Source organism: Lasiosphaeria miniovina (genome assembly GCF_030549165.1).
Source record: "Lasiosphaeria miniovina strain SMH2392-1A chromosome Unknown B0T26scaffold_2, whole genome shotgun sequence".
Classification (NCBI taxonomy): Eukaryota; Fungi; Ascomycota; class Sordariomycetes; order Sordariales; family Lasiosphaeriaceae; genus Lasiosphaeria; species Lasiosphaeria miniovina.
In genome coordinates this window covers 4,835,905-4,856,429 of record NW_026848221.1, presented here as the reverse complement: position 1 = coordinate 4,856,429, position 20,525 = coordinate 4,835,905, and the positions used below count along the sequence as shown (strand labels likewise).

General features: G+C 55.7%; 6 protein-coding genes across 6 annotated transcripts; 4 read left to right on the top strand and 2 right to left on the bottom strand.

Moving 5' to 3' along the window:
• Window positions 1-676: 676 nt before the first annotated feature.
• On the top strand, window positions 677-2,329 carry B0T26DRAFT_636528 (2OG-Fe(II) oxygenase superfamily protein; the record flags this gene model as incomplete). Its single annotated transcript, XM_060436837.1, has 8 exons — window positions 677-850; window positions 927-995; window positions 1,082-1,126; window positions 1,214-1,230; window positions 1,316-1,466; window positions 1,536-1,677; window positions 1,806-2,226; window positions 2,287-2,329. 8 exons carry the CDS (start codon window positions 677-679, stop codon window positions 2,327-2,329), a joined length of 1,062 nt encoding a protein of 353 aa, XP_060301035.1.
• Window positions 2,330-3,135: 806 nt separating this feature from the next.
• Window positions 3,136-3,578, bottom strand: B0T26DRAFT_636675 (uncharacterized protein; the record flags this gene model as incomplete). The annotated part of the gene is made up of 2 exons (XM_060436849.1): window positions 3,136-3,312; window positions 3,390-3,578. The coding sequence occupies 2 exons, from the start codon at window positions 3,576-3,578 to the stop codon at window positions 3,136-3,138; spliced, it is 366 nt and encodes a 121-aa protein (XP_060301034.1).
• A 730-nt stretch (window positions 3,579-4,308) lies between these two features.
• B0T26DRAFT_639495 (uncharacterized protein) lies at window positions 4,309-7,729 on the top strand (the record flags this gene model as incomplete). Its single annotated transcript, XM_060437142.1, has 5 exons — window positions 4,309-4,653; window positions 4,764-5,362; window positions 5,425-5,518; window positions 5,571-5,653; window positions 5,707-7,729. 5 exons carry the CDS (start codon window positions 4,309-4,311, stop codon window positions 7,727-7,729), a joined length of 3,144 nt encoding a protein of 1,047 aa, XP_060301033.1.
• A 759-nt stretch (window positions 7,730-8,488) lies between these two features.
• Window positions 8,489-12,298, top strand: B0T26DRAFT_162109 (uncharacterized protein). The gene has a single exon (XM_060433507.1). It carries the CDS (start codon window positions 8,679-8,681, stop codon window positions 12,003-12,005), a length of 3,327 nt encoding a protein of 1,108 aa, XP_060301032.1. The 5' UTR covers window positions 8,489-8,678; the 3' UTR covers window positions 12,006-12,298.
• Window positions 12,299-13,189: 891 nt separating this feature from the next.
• Window positions 13,190-14,217, bottom strand: B0T26DRAFT_672755 (uncharacterized protein; the record flags this gene model as incomplete). Its single annotated transcript, XM_060439505.1, has 6 exons — window positions 13,190-13,291; window positions 13,387-13,410; window positions 13,459-13,534; window positions 13,674-13,733; window positions 13,820-13,889; window positions 14,178-14,217. 6 exons carry the CDS (start codon window positions 14,215-14,217, stop codon window positions 13,190-13,192), a joined length of 372 nt encoding a protein of 123 aa, XP_060301031.1.
• A 4,311-nt stretch (window positions 14,218-18,528) lies between these two features.
• On the top strand, window positions 18,529-19,799 carry B0T26DRAFT_800009 (uncharacterized protein; the record flags this gene model as incomplete). Its single annotated transcript, XM_060446987.1, has 3 exons — window positions 18,529-19,225; window positions 19,545-19,683; window positions 19,781-19,799. The coding sequence occupies exons 1-3, from the start codon at window positions 18,751-18,753 to the stop codon at window positions 19,797-19,799; spliced, it is 633 nt and encodes a 210-aa protein (XP_060301030.1). The 5' UTR covers window positions 18,529-18,750.
• Window positions 19,800-20,525: the final 726 nt, after the last annotated feature.

The window sequence follows — 20,525 nt, the reverse complement described above, 5'->3', positions numbered from 1 at the left end:
GGTGACGAATCTTGATGGTGAGAGAGGCGTGGATGCCTACCCAAGCTTGGCCTTCGCTCAGGTTCCTCCGAGGGCATCGCGTTTCCCTTTCCCCAGGTCTCGAACGCTTGCAGGTGACGTGTTGGGCGGCTGGTTCCCCTTGCGTCCCCTGTTAGTGCACCTTCTCTACCAAACCCACCGAATCCACCAGACCTCACAAATCATTAACAAGTGGGGCTCGTCAAGGGCGGGCACAGTGCTGGGCAACCGTTTTTGGCCTCGAAAATCATTACAGACGATGCAGATGCACTGTAGAGCTGTCGCCAACTCACCAACCGTTCGCCAACCAAGCCCAGGCGAGCTTCTGAAATCGAGGGTTTGTAGGCTTTGAGGCCCGCTTTTATGCCTAGAGTTAGTGAACTATCACCAACTTATCTAGACATGTCGCCGATCCTAGCGGGACCGTGTAAGCACAGTCATTCTGCCCAGCTCATAGGGTCTTTTATCATAGGACTGTATCATTCCACCTCTGACCTTATCTCTGGTCATCGCATCCCTTTCGTGCTGTCAAGGACATACATACATACATACCTCACCTCTTTCTTGCCGTGAAGTTGGAACTGCATTATCTACTCCCGCCTCTCAAAGAACGGTAACTCGGGCAGATAGCCAGCCAAAGGACAACGACAACTAAAGGATGGCGAACGTCGCAAAAATCCCCGTCATTGACATTTCTGGCAGCGGGGGCGAGGCCGAGCAGTTGCAGGTGGCCAAGGAACTGGTCGAGGCTGCCATCGAACATGGCTTCGTCTTCATCAGAAACACGGGCAATGACATTCCCGTCGAGGCCGTTGAGGGCGCCTTCGATATAGTAATTACTGGCCTTGGCAGCCTTTTTCCATCCCCCCCTTAGTTCTAGAAATGCTAACGCCAACACCACAATCTAGTCAAGAAAGTTGTTTAGCGCCCCCTTGGAAGAGAAGGAGAAATGTAAATACGAGGAAAACAATCGCGGCGTCAGTCCATTTCAACCATTTCTGCGTCAAAAAGAAGACTGTTTGTGACTGGGAAACATGGAGACTGACTCGGATTCTCACCTCAGTGGTTGTCAATGCAATATGAAGTCCTCGACCCCAAGAATCAACGTGTGAGTGCATTACAAAAACCGCTCAGGGGTTGGTTGTTGTCGTTGTCGTTGTTGCTGTTGTTACTGACCCAAAAACCACCTGCCCAGGTTGGCGACTTCAAGGAGTCTGTATTCCCCTGAGTCTCTCACTCGTCTGCAGCTCTCGTGTACCCTGGCCGCAAGCTTACAGTCAGTCATGTACTACACCAGAGCCTTCAACTTTGGAGAATTCGTCGACGGCAAAGCCCAGCAACCCATCCCCGACACCATTGCGCAGTATGAAGGCCAAGTCGGGGCTTTCAGAGACCTCTGCTACCAGATGTGTCTCAAGATCAACACCCTGCTCGGCATCGGGCTCCAAGTATGCACTCCGGCCACCTAATTACGATTTGTCTTTCTCTTATTAATGCTGCCGCTGGTTTGCTTCTAGGTCGAACCTCCCGATTTTTTCACCACAGCTCATCTGAGAGAGAAAGGCACATCGGGGACGATTCTTCGTTTCCTATACTACCCGCCCCTCGCCGACACCGGTGCCGACCGTGAGGATGTCCGTGCCGGCGCACATTCCGATTGTCAGTTCTTTTGCTGCGTGTTTCTGTCCCGTTGCCTGTTCCAGTTGCCTTCCCATGAACCCCGCCCGTTAGACAGCACACCAGGCTAATCCGAGACAACAACAACAACAACAACAAACAAACCACAGACGGATCTATCACGATGCTCTTCCGCCTCAAGGGCCAGGCGGGCCTCGAGATCCTGACGCGCGAGGACACGTGGGCGCCGGTACCGGTGACGCCGCCGGGGACCGAGGGCGACGCGGCGCCGCCGATCCTCGTCAACATCGGCGACCTGCTCTCGTACTGGACCAACGGGCTGCTGCGCAGCACCGTGCACCGCGTCGTGTTTCCAGGTCCGGGTAAGGGTGCTGTAGAGGGCGAGACCGACGCCGACCCACGCTACTCGATGGCCTTCTTCTGCCACCCCGTCGGCACGACGCCGCTGACGCCCGTCCCGAGCGAGCGCGTGCGCCAGTTCAAGGCGCCGCCGCCGTCGTCGGCTCTGGCGGCCCAGCCTGATCCCGCAGGAGAAAAGGTGCTTACCGCGGACGGGCATCTGAACATGAAGTAGGCAACTTGTTGATCTCGGTCTTGTGACGTTGCTGACATTGGAGTTTTGTTCTGAAGGTTGAGGGCGAGTTATTTGCAGTTCTACAAGGACAAGGAGTGATTCTCGGGGGTGTGATACGTGTGGTCATATACAGCAGACAGGTACGCATGCTTGCTTTGGGCTTTGCGGTGAATTTACGTGTCCATTCCGCCCGACCATGTCTCCAAGCTGCAGTGCAGGCCAAGCCACATCAATTGTTTAGAGAAATCTCCAAGAAATAGGGGGAACAGAGTCCACGTACTCGGGTAGAGCTAAAGAATTCACATCCCGCCAACACACAAAGCCCCGGGATTGTATGCTTCCACCTTTTAAGGGCATTAGAGGCATTCCATATTTGCCATTTTGCTTTCTTGGTCAACCTCCGACGAGCTAAATCTTAGGTCACCAGAGTCTAGCTGGCAGAAATTGAAATACCTCCTTTTAACTTTTCACTTTGCAAAAATGCCTGGTTTGTTCTACACATGATACAGTCCCAGCTAGTTTGCGCTGCGCCAACATGAGCCAGGTCTTTGCTGTCCTAAACCCACGATTGAGCAATCTAAGAAAGCTCGCCCTACACGAACAGGGTGGGCGAGAACACCAGAACATCCAGATGAGATGCCGCCTGTTAGAAACTGCGACCAGTTAGTGGTATTGTTGCCATGGGCATCCATACAGGGCTTACGACCTACCAAATCAAGGCTGGCGTATTTCTGAGTGAAGTAACGAAAGAGAATTCCCCCAGACTCTTGCGCCGTATTGGAACTCTTCTCCGTTTGAAACGAGGCAAAATTGCGACACGGCTGAAGCATCGACCTGGTCTGGCTAGTAGCAGCTCGCGGCAGGAATGACAAGCCCCGCCCAGACGAAACCATGGGAGGCCAATTTCATGACCACTCCATGGCAGCTTTCCACCAGCTAGAGAGCGCCCTTTGATCCATGGCGGCAGCAAAGTCGTTCACGTCGGCGACCTCGACGAGCCCCGGCTTGTCCTCGGCGAGGGCGGATAGGGTGCCTACCGGCTCCGGCGGGGATATCACGCGGAAGTCCTTGTATCGCAGTCTCTAGAAGAAGGGGTGGCCCAGGAAATTAAGGAATGTTCTCTCGTGAGTGGAAGAAATAGTAATTGAAGGCTACATACATGAACGGCGGCGACCCAGCCCCTCACTCGGTCCTCGCTGCCCTTGCAGTACATGATGCCGGGGCTACCGCCGACGCGCAGCATGGCAAAGACCGAAAAGTGGTCGGCGGCTTTGCGGAGGACTGCAACCTTCTTGCGCGACGTGATGTGGTGTGTTCGGATCAGAGCATGGAAACGGCCCAGCGACATTGTGACTGTGACTGTGACGACAGTTACCTAGTAGGCATTGCCACCCCCGAGCGAAGATGGGCGGCCAATTGATGGATGAAGTGGCTAATATGGAAAGCGCTTGGTTGCTGGTAAAAGTTTAATCAAGAAGGTGCACGCACACTCGCCCACTCTCACACCCAAGTCAGTCAGTCAGTCTACCCAGCGAAGAAAAGCTCAGGCAGCCCAGGGGCGACCCCTGCTAATTAAAGTGCAAGCCGCAGTGCCCACCGCTCCACGTGACCACGTGACTACGTGTCCTCCCTTTTGGATCACTCCAGGTACTATTTGCCAAGACAGTGGAAGTTTAGTCGCCTTGTCTCGCGCACGCGTGCCTGCCTGCTTGTGCCGTAACCCGTTGGGGCCCTGAGTCAGTTTGGGTCTGCGGAATCATCTCAATTGAGTTTGTCGGAAGGCAACCAACCCAGTTTACATTATTGCCCCATGGTGGAGGGAGGGCACACCTTGTGGTAAATAGGTCGTGTGGCCATCCCACAGAATGTAGTGTCGCCTCGGTTTTCCAAGAGCCTGCCTGCTACGGAAAGTTAGTCTGCGGGAGCAACCCTCCCTATATATATATATTTCGACCTAGGGTCTCACCACCCAGTCGCGTTAAGCCCGCATCGCATCCTCCTGCACACCCGTTCACAATTAGCCTCTTGTTTTTGGTTTTACCTTTTTGGATGCATGTCATGACATATAGCCCAGGATCATGCCTTTTCCTTTTGCATACATCTGCGATCTACTGCAGGGCCTAGAGGACAACCAGCACGCCCAGACCGGCCAGAAGACCGATGCCTCTCTTATCCAGGCCTGGTTCAGGAGTCACCGGGCCGAACTCGCTCGCGATGATCACGACCCTGCTGCCCTGCTTTCGGCCCTCCTCCCAGAGAAGCGGACGGACCGCGTCTACTCGATCCGCGAGAAGAAGCTGCAGATAATAATCGGCCGCGCTTTGATTCTGGGAATCTCTCGTAAAAAGGAACTAGAGAGGTGGGCAGTGTCCGGGTCCGGTGTTGATCTGGCCGACTGTGTCTATGGGATTCTCTGTGAGACGGTGAGTGGGCTTCTCCCCATACCACAAGATGAGATGGGCTGTAGTACGATGATGGGGCGCGTGGATCTGCCAATTGGGAGCTGCACTTGTCCAAGGCTAATTTAGACCAGCCAAATCCGCAGTTTTCAGATGACGCGGGTGTCACAATCGAGGAGATTGACGGAGTCCTCCATGGCATTGCCTCAGAGTGCCGGTATAGCTCACTGGCTGTACGTAGCAAGCCCTCTGGCACCAGGTTTGCCGATACCGAGCTTGCCCTTGGAGATCTCCACAAGCGGCTTTCGGCGAGAGACGCGAAATGGCTTACACGGCTGATCCTGAAAAACTACGAGCCGATTGTACTTGACCCTTCAACTGTGTACAGCAGTTACCACCCGTACCTCTCAACAATTCTCAAGGTCCAGGACGATTTTGCCGTCGCTGGCCGCATTATTGTCCGCCAGAGACGTGAGCGGACGGTTACTGGCCGAGCTGACATTACCGAGTTCCTCAAGCCGGCCCTCGGGGTAAAAGTCGGCCGCCAAACCTGGATCAAGGGCCGGAGCATCAAGCACTGCCTGGACATGAGCCGTGGCCGCATGAGCTGTGAAGAGAAAGTCGACGGAGAGTATTGCCAGATCCACATTGGCCTCAGCAAGGAAAGCAAATGCATCCAGATCTTCTCGAAGAGCGGAAAAGACAGCACCGACGACCGAATAGCATTGCACGAGTATGTAAAATCCCACCTACCTATTACCAATCTGTTCAAATCTCGTGCTGACATGGCTATAGCTCGATTCGTCGGTCGTTACAGCTAGGGCAGCCCACTTGTCCCCTCAAATCGGGCTGCATCCTGGAGGGAGAACTTGTTGTTTTCAGCGATAAGGTAGAGCCCCAAGCGATGCGTGTTATTTCGTGCAGTGATTAACCCCCCACAGGACGCGAAAATCTTGGACTTCCACAAAATCAGGAAACATGTGTCGAGATCAGGATCGTTTTTGGGTACCGATCAAGACTCCCAGTATGTATTCTGTTGCTCGAGCGGCGGTACTTTGTGGGCTGACCAAAATGAAGGCGTCATCCTTGGGAGCATCTCATGATTATTTATTACGACCTGCTTATGGTCGACGGCGAGTCCCTCTTGGGCGTTAGGCATTCGGGAAGATTCAAGCGCCTCAAGGATCTCGTGACTCTGGTTCCTGGCCGCTCTGCTCTGGTCAAGCAGGAGCTCATCGACTGCAGCAGCCGTTCTGCGGCGTCCGACCTTCGCCGGGCTTTCGCCAAATGCATTACGGCGCATGGGGAGGGTCTAGTCCTCAAGCCAGACGATCCCTATTTCACTTTCGGCGCTCGTACCAAGCCTTACAGTTCTTGCGCCATCAAACTCAAGAAAGAGTACATTGGCCACTTTGGAGACATTGGCGACGTTGCCGTCGTTGGCGCTCGCTATGATCCTGCAAAGGCCAGGACCTACAGTATCCCGAATCTGAAATGGACTCATTTCTACGTCGCATGTCTCGAGAACAAGGACGAGGTCGTGCGGTTTCAGAAAACCCCTCGCTTTATTGTCACCAATGTGGTCGAGCTCAACACCTCGCAGATGGCGGTGTTTGTGAAATTCGTTAATCCGCAATCCGTCGCTCCGAGTGAAAACAAGTCAATTTCGATACGCGTCGAACCCGGGGTCGACAACGGAAAAACGCCGTCTGCCATTTTCCCAGCGCCCCCAGTGTTTGATCTCAGGTGCTTCTCTTTCGACAAAGTCGGCAACACTGGATTTTGGAGTCCGAGATTCCCCGTGGTCAACAAAATACATTGTGACCGGACCTACCGCGACGCCCTCTCTTTCACGGAACTTCAGGATATGGCCAGCAAAGAAAGGGAAATGCCGCCGCCGGAAGACAGCCAAGAGCTCTTGGGTTGGATAGCTGCTCTTGAGGCTGCCGATCCCAAGGGCGTCGCTGTTGACCACTCAAGTCAGGTGACAGTAGCCTCGACTCTTATCGCCACGACGCCCTCGACTCAATCGACAGATTCTGGCCAAGCAGGCTCTTCTGCCAGTTCACACCTTCAAACATCACCTACTCCAGTCCGGGGTAGGGCAGGGGATCCGCCAACACCGCCAAGGTCCTCTATTGTTCAAGCCGGCCATGAACCACGCACAAATAATTTTCCGGGGGCTCAGGACACCTCCAAGAGGCAGAAGAGGCCACCCGAGTCATCAGACTTAGAACACAAGGGCAAAACCAAGGTTCGGAAATTTCAGGATGAGCGTCGGCCCACAGTCGGCGACTGGTTATCCCAGAGTATGAGCGAAATCCAGGGTACACCCCACAATGAGAGGGAGCCTCTGTCAAATGTCCGCATCAGCTCGTCGCGGCGAAATAATCTGCCTAGCTCCACTGCTCCGCGACTGACCAGCACGACTTCGATGTACCAGTTGGGATGGGGCAATGCCCGCCTTGGAGCACCCGAGAGAGTTCAAAGCTCTCTGCCAGTATCGCTATTGTTCCAGGGACTCCTCGCCCCACATCTCTCGATAACCTCCTCAACCGTCACTGGAGCAACAAATGTACGGGATAGCAACGGCGACCATGATAACATGTCTCCTGAAGGGCCATCCACGTCTTGTGGAAAATGCCGATTCCTTGACTCGTGCAAGCTCTCCAAATGTTCATTTCTTCTGTCTCCCTGCATTGCAAACTTTCCCTGGGTCACGGAAGACCTGCTTGTTTGTCATGGCGTGGCAGACATTGTCCTAGATTACAAAAAACTGACCACAGCCCAACCAAGTTGCGGGACTACACCAGCAACTGTTGAGCGTATAAGGGAGAAGAGGTCCGCTAAGAGGAAGATCATTCTCGTTGAATCACGGAGAAAGAGCCCCACCGCAGCTTTCATGAAACTGGTTACTGAAGCCAAGGATAAATGGCCTAGCAACGATCGGGAGTACTTTGAAGTGTATGACTGGAGGATACTCGAGGCTTTGCGGTACGAGGAGGCGAAATGCAGTCGTAACGGCAAGATACGCGGTGCCTGTGTCTCGACGACTACCACAAAAGACATTGAGAAGAAATTCCGGCTAGGTCTCGTATGATAGTATATATTTGGCAGATTCCTGGCGCAGGAGACACCCCTATTTTTCGTTTTCTTTCTAAATAACTTGGGGGTTTGCCCGCCGTGGCCTGGATCAATTGCTTACATCCATTTCTCATGTCCGAGACTGCTGGTAGTTTTCCGTGCCATGGTTGATATAAGACGCAGCACTCGAGTCTTGAACCAGAAACTCTAGCATCTAGCCCACTGATCAACTTCAATACGGTACCACCAGACACGTGCCATGGTATGTTCTGAGCATTCCTCTCTCCTCTACCTAACCTGCCAACGTGACAAAGTCGGGAGCTTTTGGGGTGTGTCGGAGCAACCTCGACCTCGTGATGAAGTAGACGGGAATAGCATCGACAACTGCCAGAACATGGAAGCATTAACGAGGTATCAGCACACATCAAGCGGGGACGAAACATCCAGTCTGTATTCCATTTTTCGCCCCAACCATTGGTGTATGGAAATACGTGTCCCGACTGGGGGATCGCGAGGTGGAATGGAGTTGCTCGTCACGACACATTCCAATCCGCGCGCGAGCACCCAGCCCCACCCAGAAGTCTGAACAGTGATGAGAGGCATCGCAGCAAAAGGACAGAAGAAAAAAATCCCGCGTTTGTTGTCACTGTTTACTTTTGTTGTTGTTGCTGGTTCTCGTCCCATCTTGTCCGCAACTCTGTTCAGAAATAGTCTACCTGTTCCTCTCCGGCAAGCTGCTCACGTCTCCCGTTGCCGAGCATACATACAGCAGCAATTGTAAGTTGTGGATCAAGACATCTGCGCCACTTTCTCCGTCGTCATAAAAATATCACTTTCGCCAATCTACCCTGTCGGCCTACGACCACGACTCAACAGCTAGCCGCGACGACAGAAGGCAAGGAGAAGACTGCCAGTCTCTAAACGAAAAGAAGAAAATAAAATAACCACGACCAAAACTTGTTGGGATGAGTGCTTCGGAGCAGCCTCGGGCGGCTGCCGAAGATATGTCGACTCCCTTGTCTCTCAGCGCCCTGATCAGCATCATCGTCGGCGGCACGTTCATCGTGTGTGCCATTCTCGCGACGCTGGGACTCTATCTCTCGCGCCGGCGGGCCGCTCGGCACAACCTAGTCCTGAGCGGGGAGATTCCCGTCATTTCCTACGACGTCGAGAACAGCTCGACTAGCGAGGCGCGCGCTAGCCCGAGGAAACTGTGGAAGCTGGGCGGCGGGAGGGGTCCGCCGTCGGTCAAGGACGCCGACGACAGCTGCTCTCTTGTCCGCCGGCTATCGCGCTCAACCCTTCCGCGCGTGTTCAAAAAGGGGCATCGCCGGAGCAGAAGCGAGCCGTCGTGGGGGTGGCCGGCGTCGCTGTCCCGCTCCTCGTCTAAGAGGACTGTAGCGTGGGTCGACGAGGACGCGCTGCACGGGCCGGATACCGGCAGCCGCCGCGAGCCTCAAGAGGGGGAAGCTCGCGACTCATGGCAGCTGGGGAACCGCACGCCGACGTTGCCGAAGCTGCCGCACTACACGTTCTACCGGTACGCGCAGACGGAGCAGTCGCCGGTAAACAACAGGCTGACTATTCGCGTCATCGACTACGCGCACCAGGAAGAGCTGCTCGCCTACTCGAGAACGCTGCCCGAGCCCCCCAGACTGACGCTTGTGACGAACAACGACGGCTGGTTTGCTAGCCCCGGAGCCAGCAGCAGCAGCAGCAGGAGCAGTCTCGCCCAAAGCCCGGCCCGGTCGCTGCCACGGACCCCTTCGAGGCCTAGAGTCAGGCAGCCGTCGACGGATTCCACCTTGACCGAGATACTGAGGTCAACAGAGAAGCGGCTGCAAGAGGGAGGCGCTGCCGGCAGCAGAGCGACTTCAAAGAAAACTACCTGCGACAGAGGGACCAGATCGCCGAGAAAGGTGTCGGCGATGGGCAGCAGGGAATCACTCCTTGGCTACGGTAGCGGAGCCGGCAGTGACGAAGTCCCTGCCGCGCGCCGCTCCATGTCTCGGTCCAGGACGCCCAGCCCGAGAAAATGCCCGGCAAGCCAGCCATTGACGGCCTCTCTTGTTCAGCAGCACAAGAGGCAGGACTCGCAGGTGTCCGCCATGTCCGAAGCAGACAGCCTGCTACGAGAGCCGGTCCGGCAGACAGACTCGCCTTCGAGGCTGACCAGCCCCAGCCGGAACCCCAGAAGCCAAGAGCCGGAGGCCCAAGTGGCACAGAACCAGTCCGCGCGCAGCTCACTATCGCTCTCCACCGTCTACAGCGAGGACGAAGTGCTCGAAGTCATGCGAGCCGCCCCCAGCCCCTCGGAGTGCGGAACTCTTGCTCCCCCGGTCGAGGCGCCGCTCAACTCCGCCACGACATCGTCGACGTCGCGGCCAAACTCCAGCTGCGACTGGCCCGGGCGGCCGCAACACAAGCCGCAAGACCTGTTCCGAGAGAGCCTCGAGCGGTCGCAGCGTCTCCGCGGGGCGTCCATAGGACAACCGCCAGCGTCCTTGCCACCGCCCATTAGACTTCCGCCCTGTCCGTCGTCAGGTAATGGTCGTGCGCTTGCGCGAGCTGCCGGCTCCAATCCCGCCAGCCAACGGGGCAGAGTCAGCAAAACCGTCCCCGTGTCGAGAGCTAGCAAGCCGCTAGGGACTGTCAAGCAGAAACCTGCTTCAGTGACGGCAAAGTCTGCGCCTACACTCAGCAAGTATCTGAGCCCGACGGCGATGGCACCGCGCACGAACCCTAGCCCTGTGTTTGCCAGAGAGTCCAATGGTGTCACAAACGCGCAAGCGGAGGAGAAGAACAAGAAGTTTAGCACGCCTCTTGGTAACGGTGCTGCTTCTGCGACAGAAGAACAGACGACAAATAAAGGAGAGATCTTGATATCGCCAGCGCAATCCGCGCCAGGGGCACAAGAAGGGCCGCAGAGCAACTCAAGCCTATCTTCTCGCACCCCAACGGCGCAGGACCACCAGCAGCAGCAGCAGCGGATGAGCAGCAACACGTCGTTCGTCTACTCACAAGATTCCAGCAGCGACCGCCTCGGCGCCGGAACTGTATCATCCGCGAGCGGCTTCAACCGGGCCAGCTTCCTAGCCAATTCCTCGCTGCGGGCAACATCGCCTTCCTCTCCGTCAACGGCGCGGCCCGCCTCATCATCATACCCGCCGCGCGTCGACCTCGGCCGCATCACCAAAACAAACCTGGCCCCCTCCTTACCGGACAGGGTTCCCAGCCTCCTAGAGGAGAAGGATGAAAAGGAGGACAACGACGACGACGATGACACGGCGGCCAACGGCGGAGGAGGAGGAGGAGGAAGAGGAGGAGGAAGAGGAGGCGGCCCCCGGCTCAGCGCCAGCGGTCTAAGCCTCGGCGCGGGCCTCGCAGCCACGGTGGCCGAGCTGCGGCGCATGAACAGCGGGATCAGCACGGCGTCGGTTGGAAGTAGTAGCAGCCTGACCGGCGGCGGCGTGGGTGCCAGGATGAGCGGCTCGCACCACTACCTCTCGCTGGGGAGTTCGTCATTGTCGCCGAAGCGGCGGCGGCAGCAGATCATGAGCAGCACTACCACTTCCCAAAAAAGAAGAGACGGCGGCGAAGAGATCTGCCGCCGCCTGCGCACAATGGTCGTGGTCGGCAGCACGGCCGCGGGGTCGCCGCAGCGGCGGCGGATCGTCATGGGGGAACGGGGGAACGGGGCAGCAACATCCGCGATAGCAAAGCGCGCCAGCTTCCCGCGGCTCGGCCCCGGCATTGGCCTGGGACTTTATATCCCACGGGACGAAGAAGAGAGCGGAGGAGAAGAAGAAGATCACGGAACGGGCAGCCCAGCGACAACACAAAACCAGGGCAAGACAAAACAGCGAGCCACAGTCGATTTCCTCTTCGAGAGGCAGATGCCCACGGCCGCCGAGTTCACCTTCTCTGCAGCAGCAGCCAGCGGGAGCGGGAGCGGCCAACGCGGCGACAGCGAGAGAAAGAAAAACAACAACACACTGCTAACCGCTCTGCCAACCTTCCAGTTCCCCTGTCCCAGCTCCGCCAAGGCCACATCCACACCCACGCCCAGACACCACCACCCAAGGAACAGGACGGCTGGCAGCGGTGGCGGTGGCGGTGGCGGTGGTGGTTCGCCGAGGAGACGACTCGAAAACCCGTGGTCATCGCCGACCACGTGCCGGAACTTGGACCACCGCCGTAGTGATGATAGTCTGGGCTTGTATGATAAGGACGGGTTCCTCATCTGCTCGCCTGCGCGGCAGGGAGGGGCGAGTCCCGGGCTGATGGTTTGATATTTGACATGCATGTTTTGGTGTTGTCTGGTTGTTTGTCGGGGTTGTTGGAAATCTTAGTTCTCATCTCTATCTACGTGTATTGTACAAGGTGCCCTACATACTGTACTTCCTGCCCCTGCTGTATGGGATTGATTGCCGTCACGGCTAGCCAGTGTATACTTGGGTATTTACTTGGTTGGCTTTGGACTCGGTTCAGGGGCGAACCTCCCCGGTGTAAGATTTGCCGCAATACGGAGTAGAGATGTAATATAGGTATGGCTTATACCGTCGAGGGTGCCGTGACTTTTTGACTTTTTGCTGTACATACTCGCAAACCCTTCGACGAGTCAACCGGCTTTTTGAGCCTTTACGAGTACCGTGACCAATGCTTAATTGTGTTCATTTTGGTGTATGTATGTGTATGTGTGTGTGTGTGCTGATGATGGGTATAAACCACTTCACTTTTAGTAATAGATCTAGCCGTAGAACGCTCCTGATGTAGATAAAAGAAAACACATGGCTTGTATCCATACCCATGCAACACACCAAGGAAGGAACACATTTTTGTCAACGTTTGGCCTTCCTATTCGATTTCAAGAACCGCGTCACCCAAGACTAGCCACCTCCAACATGGAAGAAGGTGCATCTGGCATTCCCAGCGTCAGGCAGTGAGCCGCTACCGCGGCTTGTAAAAATTTGAATTTGTTTGTGCGTCTGCTGCCGGCTCCTTCCCCATCAGGGAGTCGAGGGCAAACCAAGCACCCATCCAGGGCAGGAACGAGCAACTTGTGACAATACAGTAGCACTTGCCCGGGTGACTTTGGTGCCATTAGCAGTGCTCCTTCCTCCCTTGTCAACTAAAGCTAAAGTGAGGCACTTTAGTTCGGGGCCCCTCGCCTCGATAGCTCCTACAGGTCGATGTCGATGTCGTCGCCATCCACACTGTCAGACACCAAGCCAGTTAGTCTCACCTCGACTCCACCCTTCAACAACAGAACAACGCGTGTGTGGGGCACTGTGGCAGATGCGATCCTTCACTTCTACTAGCCTGACGTCCTCACCCCCGTTTGACCCGCTTTACTACCAGTAGAGTAAAGGCGCCTCACATCACCTAAGACCCGAGGAGCTGCGCTGGTCAACCAAGACGTTGCTAGTGCTACGGCTAACTTTCCTCCTTCTCGTTTCGCTCGACGGCTTAGCCCCTATCTTGTGAAGAGACGAGACGCTCGCGCCAGTTGCTCGTCCTCCCCCAGATCCTCGACGTTAGCATCGCAGATGTCGTACACGGTGCCATAGGCGAGGACCTTTCCGTGCTTCCGCCCATACATACCCGCATCCAACAAGGTCAGTTGGTCCAGTCTTGTCCAGTCCAGACCAGACTCTGCAGAGGCTTACCTACCTTACCTAGGTTGTTCGCGTATTTCTATATATTGCCACTATTCTAGCAAATCCCACAGCTTCCTAACCCCACCTGTCCTGCACTTGTCCAGTGGTTGACGCAACAGTAGCACCGGCCTTCCGGCTGGGCTCTGCTCTGGCCCGGATACCTGTTACCGAACCATCAGGGCACATCACTTTTGGTCGACCCACGTCTTGGCTAGTACGCTACCTCGTTAGCTCTACGCTATTGCCGTCATCGAATCAACAGTCGGTAAATCGGCCCTGCCTTCTCCATCTCGCACCCACCTCAGTCTGCCGTCGGCGAAAGCCTCCGAAGACAAGGTCCCGGCACCTCTCCCAGCGGCACTACGGAACCAAGTGCATCAGCAACTCACTCCGTTCTTAACTCGTCCAATCACATCTGCGCTGCTGCTTTTGGCAGAGCGTGCTACGTATAGTCCACTTGAGAAACTATGTCGACTTCTCCCACCAGTTCACCGGTCAGGACATGTTCAACAGCCTCTGGCAGGGGTCAACAGCCACCTAGCTTCTTCAACCCGGGCACAGAGATGGCAGAGCTGTGGTGGTCTCGGCATCGATTATCGATTAGAGCCTCAGCCATGGTCCGCTGGTTGCTCCCCCCGCAAATATACGATGCTGCGAATGAGGTAGAGGGTTTGTTTCACCGGCTAGGCACCGAGATGGTGCCGAAGAAACCTCTCGTCCAAGAATAACACCAGGACGATGCATTTGGAAACTGCTCGACGCCTCCAAGTCGGCGTCTGTTGTTCGCACTCCGCGTAAACCCACCTGCGTGAGAGGCACACAGAATAAACACTCTGGGACTCATGGCCCGGTGGTCCAACTCGAAGTTGAGCCGTGGGGGAAAGCTCGCCACAATTCCACGAGCCAAGCCGTTAGGTCTCTCTTCCGGCCTCGTATCTCACCATCAAGAAACACAAGTTCCCCCTTAGCCTACTGTCTTATCTCGCAGCTAGTCAAGAACCCCGAGGCGACTTCAGTGGGACACTCGCCGTGAAACCCGACTATCGATCGCGATGTGTCACAGATACTAGAACTCAAGTGATGTTGTCCTTGTGAGGCCCGAGCTGATGGCGCCAAGCTTTTGGAGGCTGGGGTCGATTCGGGCCGTACAAAGCCTAAAACATGCAGAGGGAGTGATTTTGGATAGGGGCTGATGACCGAACCTGGACAGCTCTGTAGCACACAGCACAATTCTGGGAGCATGCGGGCAGCATGCCAATGGCCTGGGGGAACGCTGTATGTAGACGATGCGACTCCCTACGGTGGTGGTTGGCCTAGCGGTGGGGAAGTTGAAAATCCTGGGATTCGGATGAGGGGTGCTGGCCAAGTATCCACGGCACCATCAAACCTCTCCATCCAGACGGAGTTCACTACCGGGCAGTGGATGAGAACCTTTTTACAGTGGCTAAGCGCCGCTGGAATCCCCAAGGCTAGCATTCCTAGCGGCCACTACCGTTGCCAGAACGGGCATGCGGGCCCCGGACATATTCCTTGGCAGCTCCATGGGCTGGCGGAACAGCGAATGTGTTCGGAAGCCTTCTCCCGAAGCACAAGCCGACCTCGGGGCCAACTACGGACACCGCGAGCTCCCGCGGTTTATCTATCTACCATACCACTTGACCTTGATAACATTCCGTACCCTCTCCCTACTGCACGATGCAGTTTTGGGATGGCCTAGGTCGCGCTCGGCGGTTTTCCCGCATGGCTCTGGCATTTGGCGCACCCCTCTTCAACCCGATTTCTCTATCCGACTCCAATCAAGGAAACGGCAGACTAACGACGGGAGTTAGATGGGGAATCTTTCCTCTATTGATTGCAGGATTAACTGCAGCAACCGGCTAGCCTAGCACCGAAACGCTCAGCGCTGCATTGTGGGCCTTTCATTCCTTTACCAGACTAGTCTCGTCGATGGAGTTCGCTGTTAAACGCCTGCCTGGAGAGGAGTCCAGCTTGCGCTTGCAGCTTGTTATAGGCGCCTCGTGGCGAAAGAAACACGTGTTCGGCCCGACAACGAAACGACGGCATGTCTTCCCGGCCATGAGAGATATTCCAGCTCGCGTTGTCGCACTTGGATATTCGTCTCCAAGCCCATATTTCCCCCCCAGAGTGCCAGTATTGAGGGCGAACGACGATGGGGGATCGTCCCTCTCTGCACGCCAACATTGACTGCTGTCGGAACTTGGTGACTAGTACTTAGTGCTATGTGAGGTATGTCCATACTTTTGTATGTACTTGTACATACCTACGTACATATTGGTCCCCACCGCCGTCTGCCAAGTATTTCGTGCTTGCGATAGGGGATGGGAGTGTCAAATCAAGCTGCAGTCGCTAGTTGCAGCTCTAAGAGGCGCTTTAACAGCTGGTTGAGGGCCCAATCACGGCGCCTCCGCCAGCACCGACATGCCGCACCATGGACACACAGGGCGTTTGTTTAGAGTCTTGAACACGACGATATGATTGATGACGAACCGTGAACTAGGTATCTTTGTGGGGATATTGGCGCGTGGGAACTACACATCGAGGGTCTGAGACCAAATGCCCGCGGATCACTTCTGTCGGCCAACTTGCCTTCTCCGCCGTCATTTGTTCGGGATTCGATGTCTATTTTCGGCTCACTTGATATTGATCTCGACGTGCTACGGTAGTGAAATGCCTGGTACCGAACTGGGGCGGGGTTGGAGTGCGGAATTATCCCAAGAATCGTCCCAGTACAGTAGGCGTCATTGGTCGGAGAAGAGGAGCTCTCGGAACGAAGCTACGATGAACATCGTCCCGCCACGAACCACATTAATCACAGAATGGGATTCAATGCAAGTGTGCTGCCGAGATTGCACACACGGGCACGGCAAACCAACTCATGGGCAAATGGTAGAGAGTCGACAGCCAACGTAGGACAAACCACCAAGACCAAGGCCTTGTCAAAGTATTAGGTAGTCGTGTCAAGGCTTGCCAAGCTCGCCAACGCGGGACTTGGGATTTGCCAGAACCTCATTTCGCGGCAGCTTTGTCGAGAGCGACAGCAGTGCAACACAACCTTGAAGCGAACGCGTGCGTGCCGTCAGCGCCGGGCGAAGTCCTTGCCGCTCTCGTGTCTGGACTTTGCCGGCGGCGGAACCAAGCTTGGCGCTGATTAACTGGTGCAACCCATCATGAGGAGTCGGCTCGGGAATGCCATCATACCCTTTCTTATATCGGTGATTCAGGGCCGCTGCGGGACGGTTCTTCTCCACGGCTGGTGGACTGGATCTGGATCCAAGGGAAGATCCGGGTTGGCTATTACCACGTCGAAAAAATAAGGTCGGCGGGTCAGCTCTGCCGAATCCCCAGGGCTCGGCGGGCGGCCCAGGTTTCTTTTATTAGAATCCGGACGAGCTGCGACGGCGGCCCTCGTGATGCGAGTCCCGGTGCGTAAATTGGATATCCCAGACCCGCGTCTGCCAACCCCGCCCAGCTGGCCAGGAGGCGTGGGCAAGATGGTGGTCAATTCATATAAGCTGGGCAGACTCGCCGCTCCAAAAACACTAGATACAGGGATCCTGCAGGAACCTCAGTTCATCCTCGAGTGTTCCCGCTTCCCGTGACTGACGGAGCCGGACCTCCTGACTACGCATATGGCTGGAACTCCTGCTCTCTGGCCCGAGATTGCGTCGGTATTGCTCATGCAGCGTGGGGATTGAGAGGAAACAAAGCGGACCGGGCCCACGATCTCGCTTCCTTTCCTTGTATCCATTATTGTCGACACTCGACACACGGAATGTATGTACACATAGTACACACATACTCCGTAGTGGTGGCCAACAGAGAGGCGCACGCCATGGCGTCTGGCTAGCCGGTTTGACCTTCAGCTCGTCTGAACTGTCGGACGGGGCGCAACGCGGCGGAGCGGCAACAAGTTGATGAGGAACCAAGGTTTAAGCTGTGTGGATCAAGCTCATCCGAGGGCCTTGCCAAGGGCCCAACGAGGCCCGCAAATCGGGGATATGATGATCAAGAAGCCAGTGAAAACCTCCGGGGGCTGGAGTCAAAGCATCGCATCTCACATCCCGCCCGCAGAGGGGAATACCAAGTCCAATGCACGTGTATCTGTCCAATGGTATCCCTGCCGGAACAAGAGCTGGGATGCTTTGTCGGATGGACCACCGAGTCCCCATGTCGCCTCTTCAGCGTTTCAACAGGCTAATTGTCGTTTTTAGACACTGCCGGAAAGGCTCTGGAGCACTCGGGATGGGCCCAAGATTTGTTTGCTGAAAGAGAAGAGCAGCAGGATGACGGTGTCCTGTGGTACCACTCACCAAGCTGCCGCTGCGACGTCGCAATGCACTCCAGAGCTGACTGCAGACCCCGGAGGTAAAAGAGACAGTAGCGTAGGTGCCGACAAAGATCGATTGCAGACGGACGGCCTTTCGGTGACATGTGCTGTTAGCTTCCCCTGACGCCGACCGAGAAGGGCAAAATTGGAGGCTGTGATACTCGAATATGGCGCAGACGACGGGGGCTTGGATTAAGCCATGAATGATGGGCATTGGGTGATCGGCGTGCGTCCCTGCTCAGATGCGAATCGGCGGCTTAGCTGCCGCCTGGAATTATTAGCCCCAAGTGCCAGAAGCGCATACGCACACTGCCGCATCCGCCCCCCTATCTCGACTTCACGACTCGTCGGTCCTGCTGACGGATATCGGCTTTGGAGGGGGCATCAAGAAGGAGATGCGTTGTTGCGGCGGCGAACCCCGGCCACGTTTATTGCAAGTCGACATGGACGATGGATGTCGGGGCGTCATGGCCGGGCATGAGCCGCCTCCGGCTTATTGGGCCCAATGGCGAGTGCAACCACGTTGCACGGCACGCCAGACCAAGATCAGAAATTACTTTCGGTGCTACGGCGATTGGTGCCGGGTCCTAAAAATAGGCGGCGCCTCTTCACGAATACGGTCTAGTGGCAATGGCAATCCGGTGGTACTAGAGGCGCGAATACCATAGTAGCTTTCGCCAGGTCGGAGTTGCCTGTTGGTCACTATCACCGTCCCGCTGCCTCTCTCTGCCTTCACTGGTAGTGCAGGGTAGGGTAGGGTAGGGATCGGGCTGCTGGCCACTCGCGCTCTTTCCGTGTAATCGGCAGCCTGTCGCGCCTGCCAACGAGCGAGGGGCAGGTCCTCGCCTTTTCTGTCCTGTCTGATGGAACGCTGCGACGTGCGGCATTTGTCCGGACCGTGGCCAGCCGTTTTGTTCTCTGTTTGTGTACGGCACCGCACCGCAACGCACCGGTAGCCTGTCTGTTCAGGGGGTGGTAGTACACTGCACCACCTCACCTTCCCCGAGGAACGCAAACCCCCGACTCGGAATGGCAGGGCTCAGTTCCCGTCTCGGACTTTCTTCGTTGGCTGGCCGTTTTCGCCTCGAAACCACGCGCACGCACACGCGCACGACCACAGATCTCGCCCTCGGCAGTGTCTTGATCAGTAGGACAGATGATAGGTGGCGGCGATCCCTCCCCATACTACGGATACTAATAACTTTACCTCTTGACGGCCGCTCTTCCCCACCCAAAGCGATCTGGTCACACCCCTGCGATCGGGTTCGTTCGTTCCTCCTCGTCCGCCAGCCACGCATCATGACCATGACCATGTCCATGTCCATGCTTGTCCAGGGCATGCTCGCTGACGAAACACGCCTCTGCCTCTCGTATCTGGACCCTCGTAGGCGAGCTAGCCTATTAGGTGCAAGTGTTCTTGTTTCGAAGCAGAACGCCTCTCTCCGGAAACACTCCCAGAAGTGGAAGCTAATCACCCCGACCAACGACCCGAGGCGGCAGAATAGTAAGCCCTGGTGGGCAGGCAAAGAGATTAAGGGCTGGGCACATTGAAGGGCACAGCTCACACTACACTAGAGCAGAGAAATTCTAGAAGGTCTAAAGTCGCACCCTTGCCGCCAAGTCGCTTTCCCCGGGAACCCAGTGCGGGATGGCTCTGCCTGCCAACGCCACGAATAGGTACTCATGCTCACCGTGGATGGGGCTCGCCATCAACAGAAAGTGCCTCATCGAGACAAGAAAGAGCGCTTGTCCAGATTGGGCCACTTTACACGAGGTTGAAGGTGCTTCTGCTGCTCCATGAGCTGAACGCTAGTTTACAATAGTACTCCGCAAGTCGTCTCATGGAGGACTCCACCTCGGTATTCGATTCGAGGGCTTCGGCATTTGTAGGAGAGGCGCGGACGGGGCCCTTGGCAACCCTTTCGAGTTGAAAACCACGGCAAGAATATTCAGGGCTGCGAGGTATGCACATATCTTACATACCTTCGGTCAAGGTATGTACTATGAAGATACAGAAGACGAGATTAATTAGTGGTACATTACTTCGTACCCACATCAGGACACTCGCCTCAACCTAGAGACGTCCCAGCAATACGGCCTAGAAGCAGATCTTATCCTGGCACCCTGTCCAATAACAGGTACTGGACAGTACCAATGCATTGATCTACTGTTCGATGTTAATTACGCAGCATTTACTGCGCACATACACTATTGAAAAGCAACGGCCGCAATTGACAGAACAAGGGAAACAGGATGCTACTCTGCCACCACTGCTACTCTGCGCTGTAATACTAGTATTATGGTAGTATGTGCGAAGTGCTGCCCGCTTCTTGCCATGCTACACTATGTTCGGTACGGAGAAGGATTGCTTCGCTTGCCAAGCCGTCGTTTCCGTCTGCCACTCACGCTTCGCTCGCCGTTCCCCCACCTCCTCACCCCTATCTCGATCTCGAAACTGCGCTTCAGCCCGTCTCTTGCAACTACACCAGCTATTGCGGACGGAAAAGAGGAATGGGGTGCAAACAAGGTCAAGAATATAATCAGAAACCAGAATTACGCCGGGCTCGCCACATGATTACATGCTGTTGATAAGCGTGCAGTCATTCTCAATTCTCATCTCGCGTTCTCTCGTTATTTTCCCCTTTCGTATGCCGTACGGGGAGAGCTAGGGGTCGGCGTTCTCAAGAACCTAAACCCCTCCCCCACGAAAAGCCTCATCAGCATTGTGCACAAAAGCGGCCATTTTGCCCGATATCAGAAGCAAAGCCTCCTGAGCTGCCCGGCAGCCTTTCGGGTTTACGAAA

What these genes read in the sequence shown, in the direction of transcription:
- B0T26DRAFT_162109 (XM_060433507.1), top strand. Translation starts at nt 8,679, where the DNA reads ATGAGTGCTTCGGAGCAGCCTCGGGCGGCTGCCGAAGATATGTCGACT.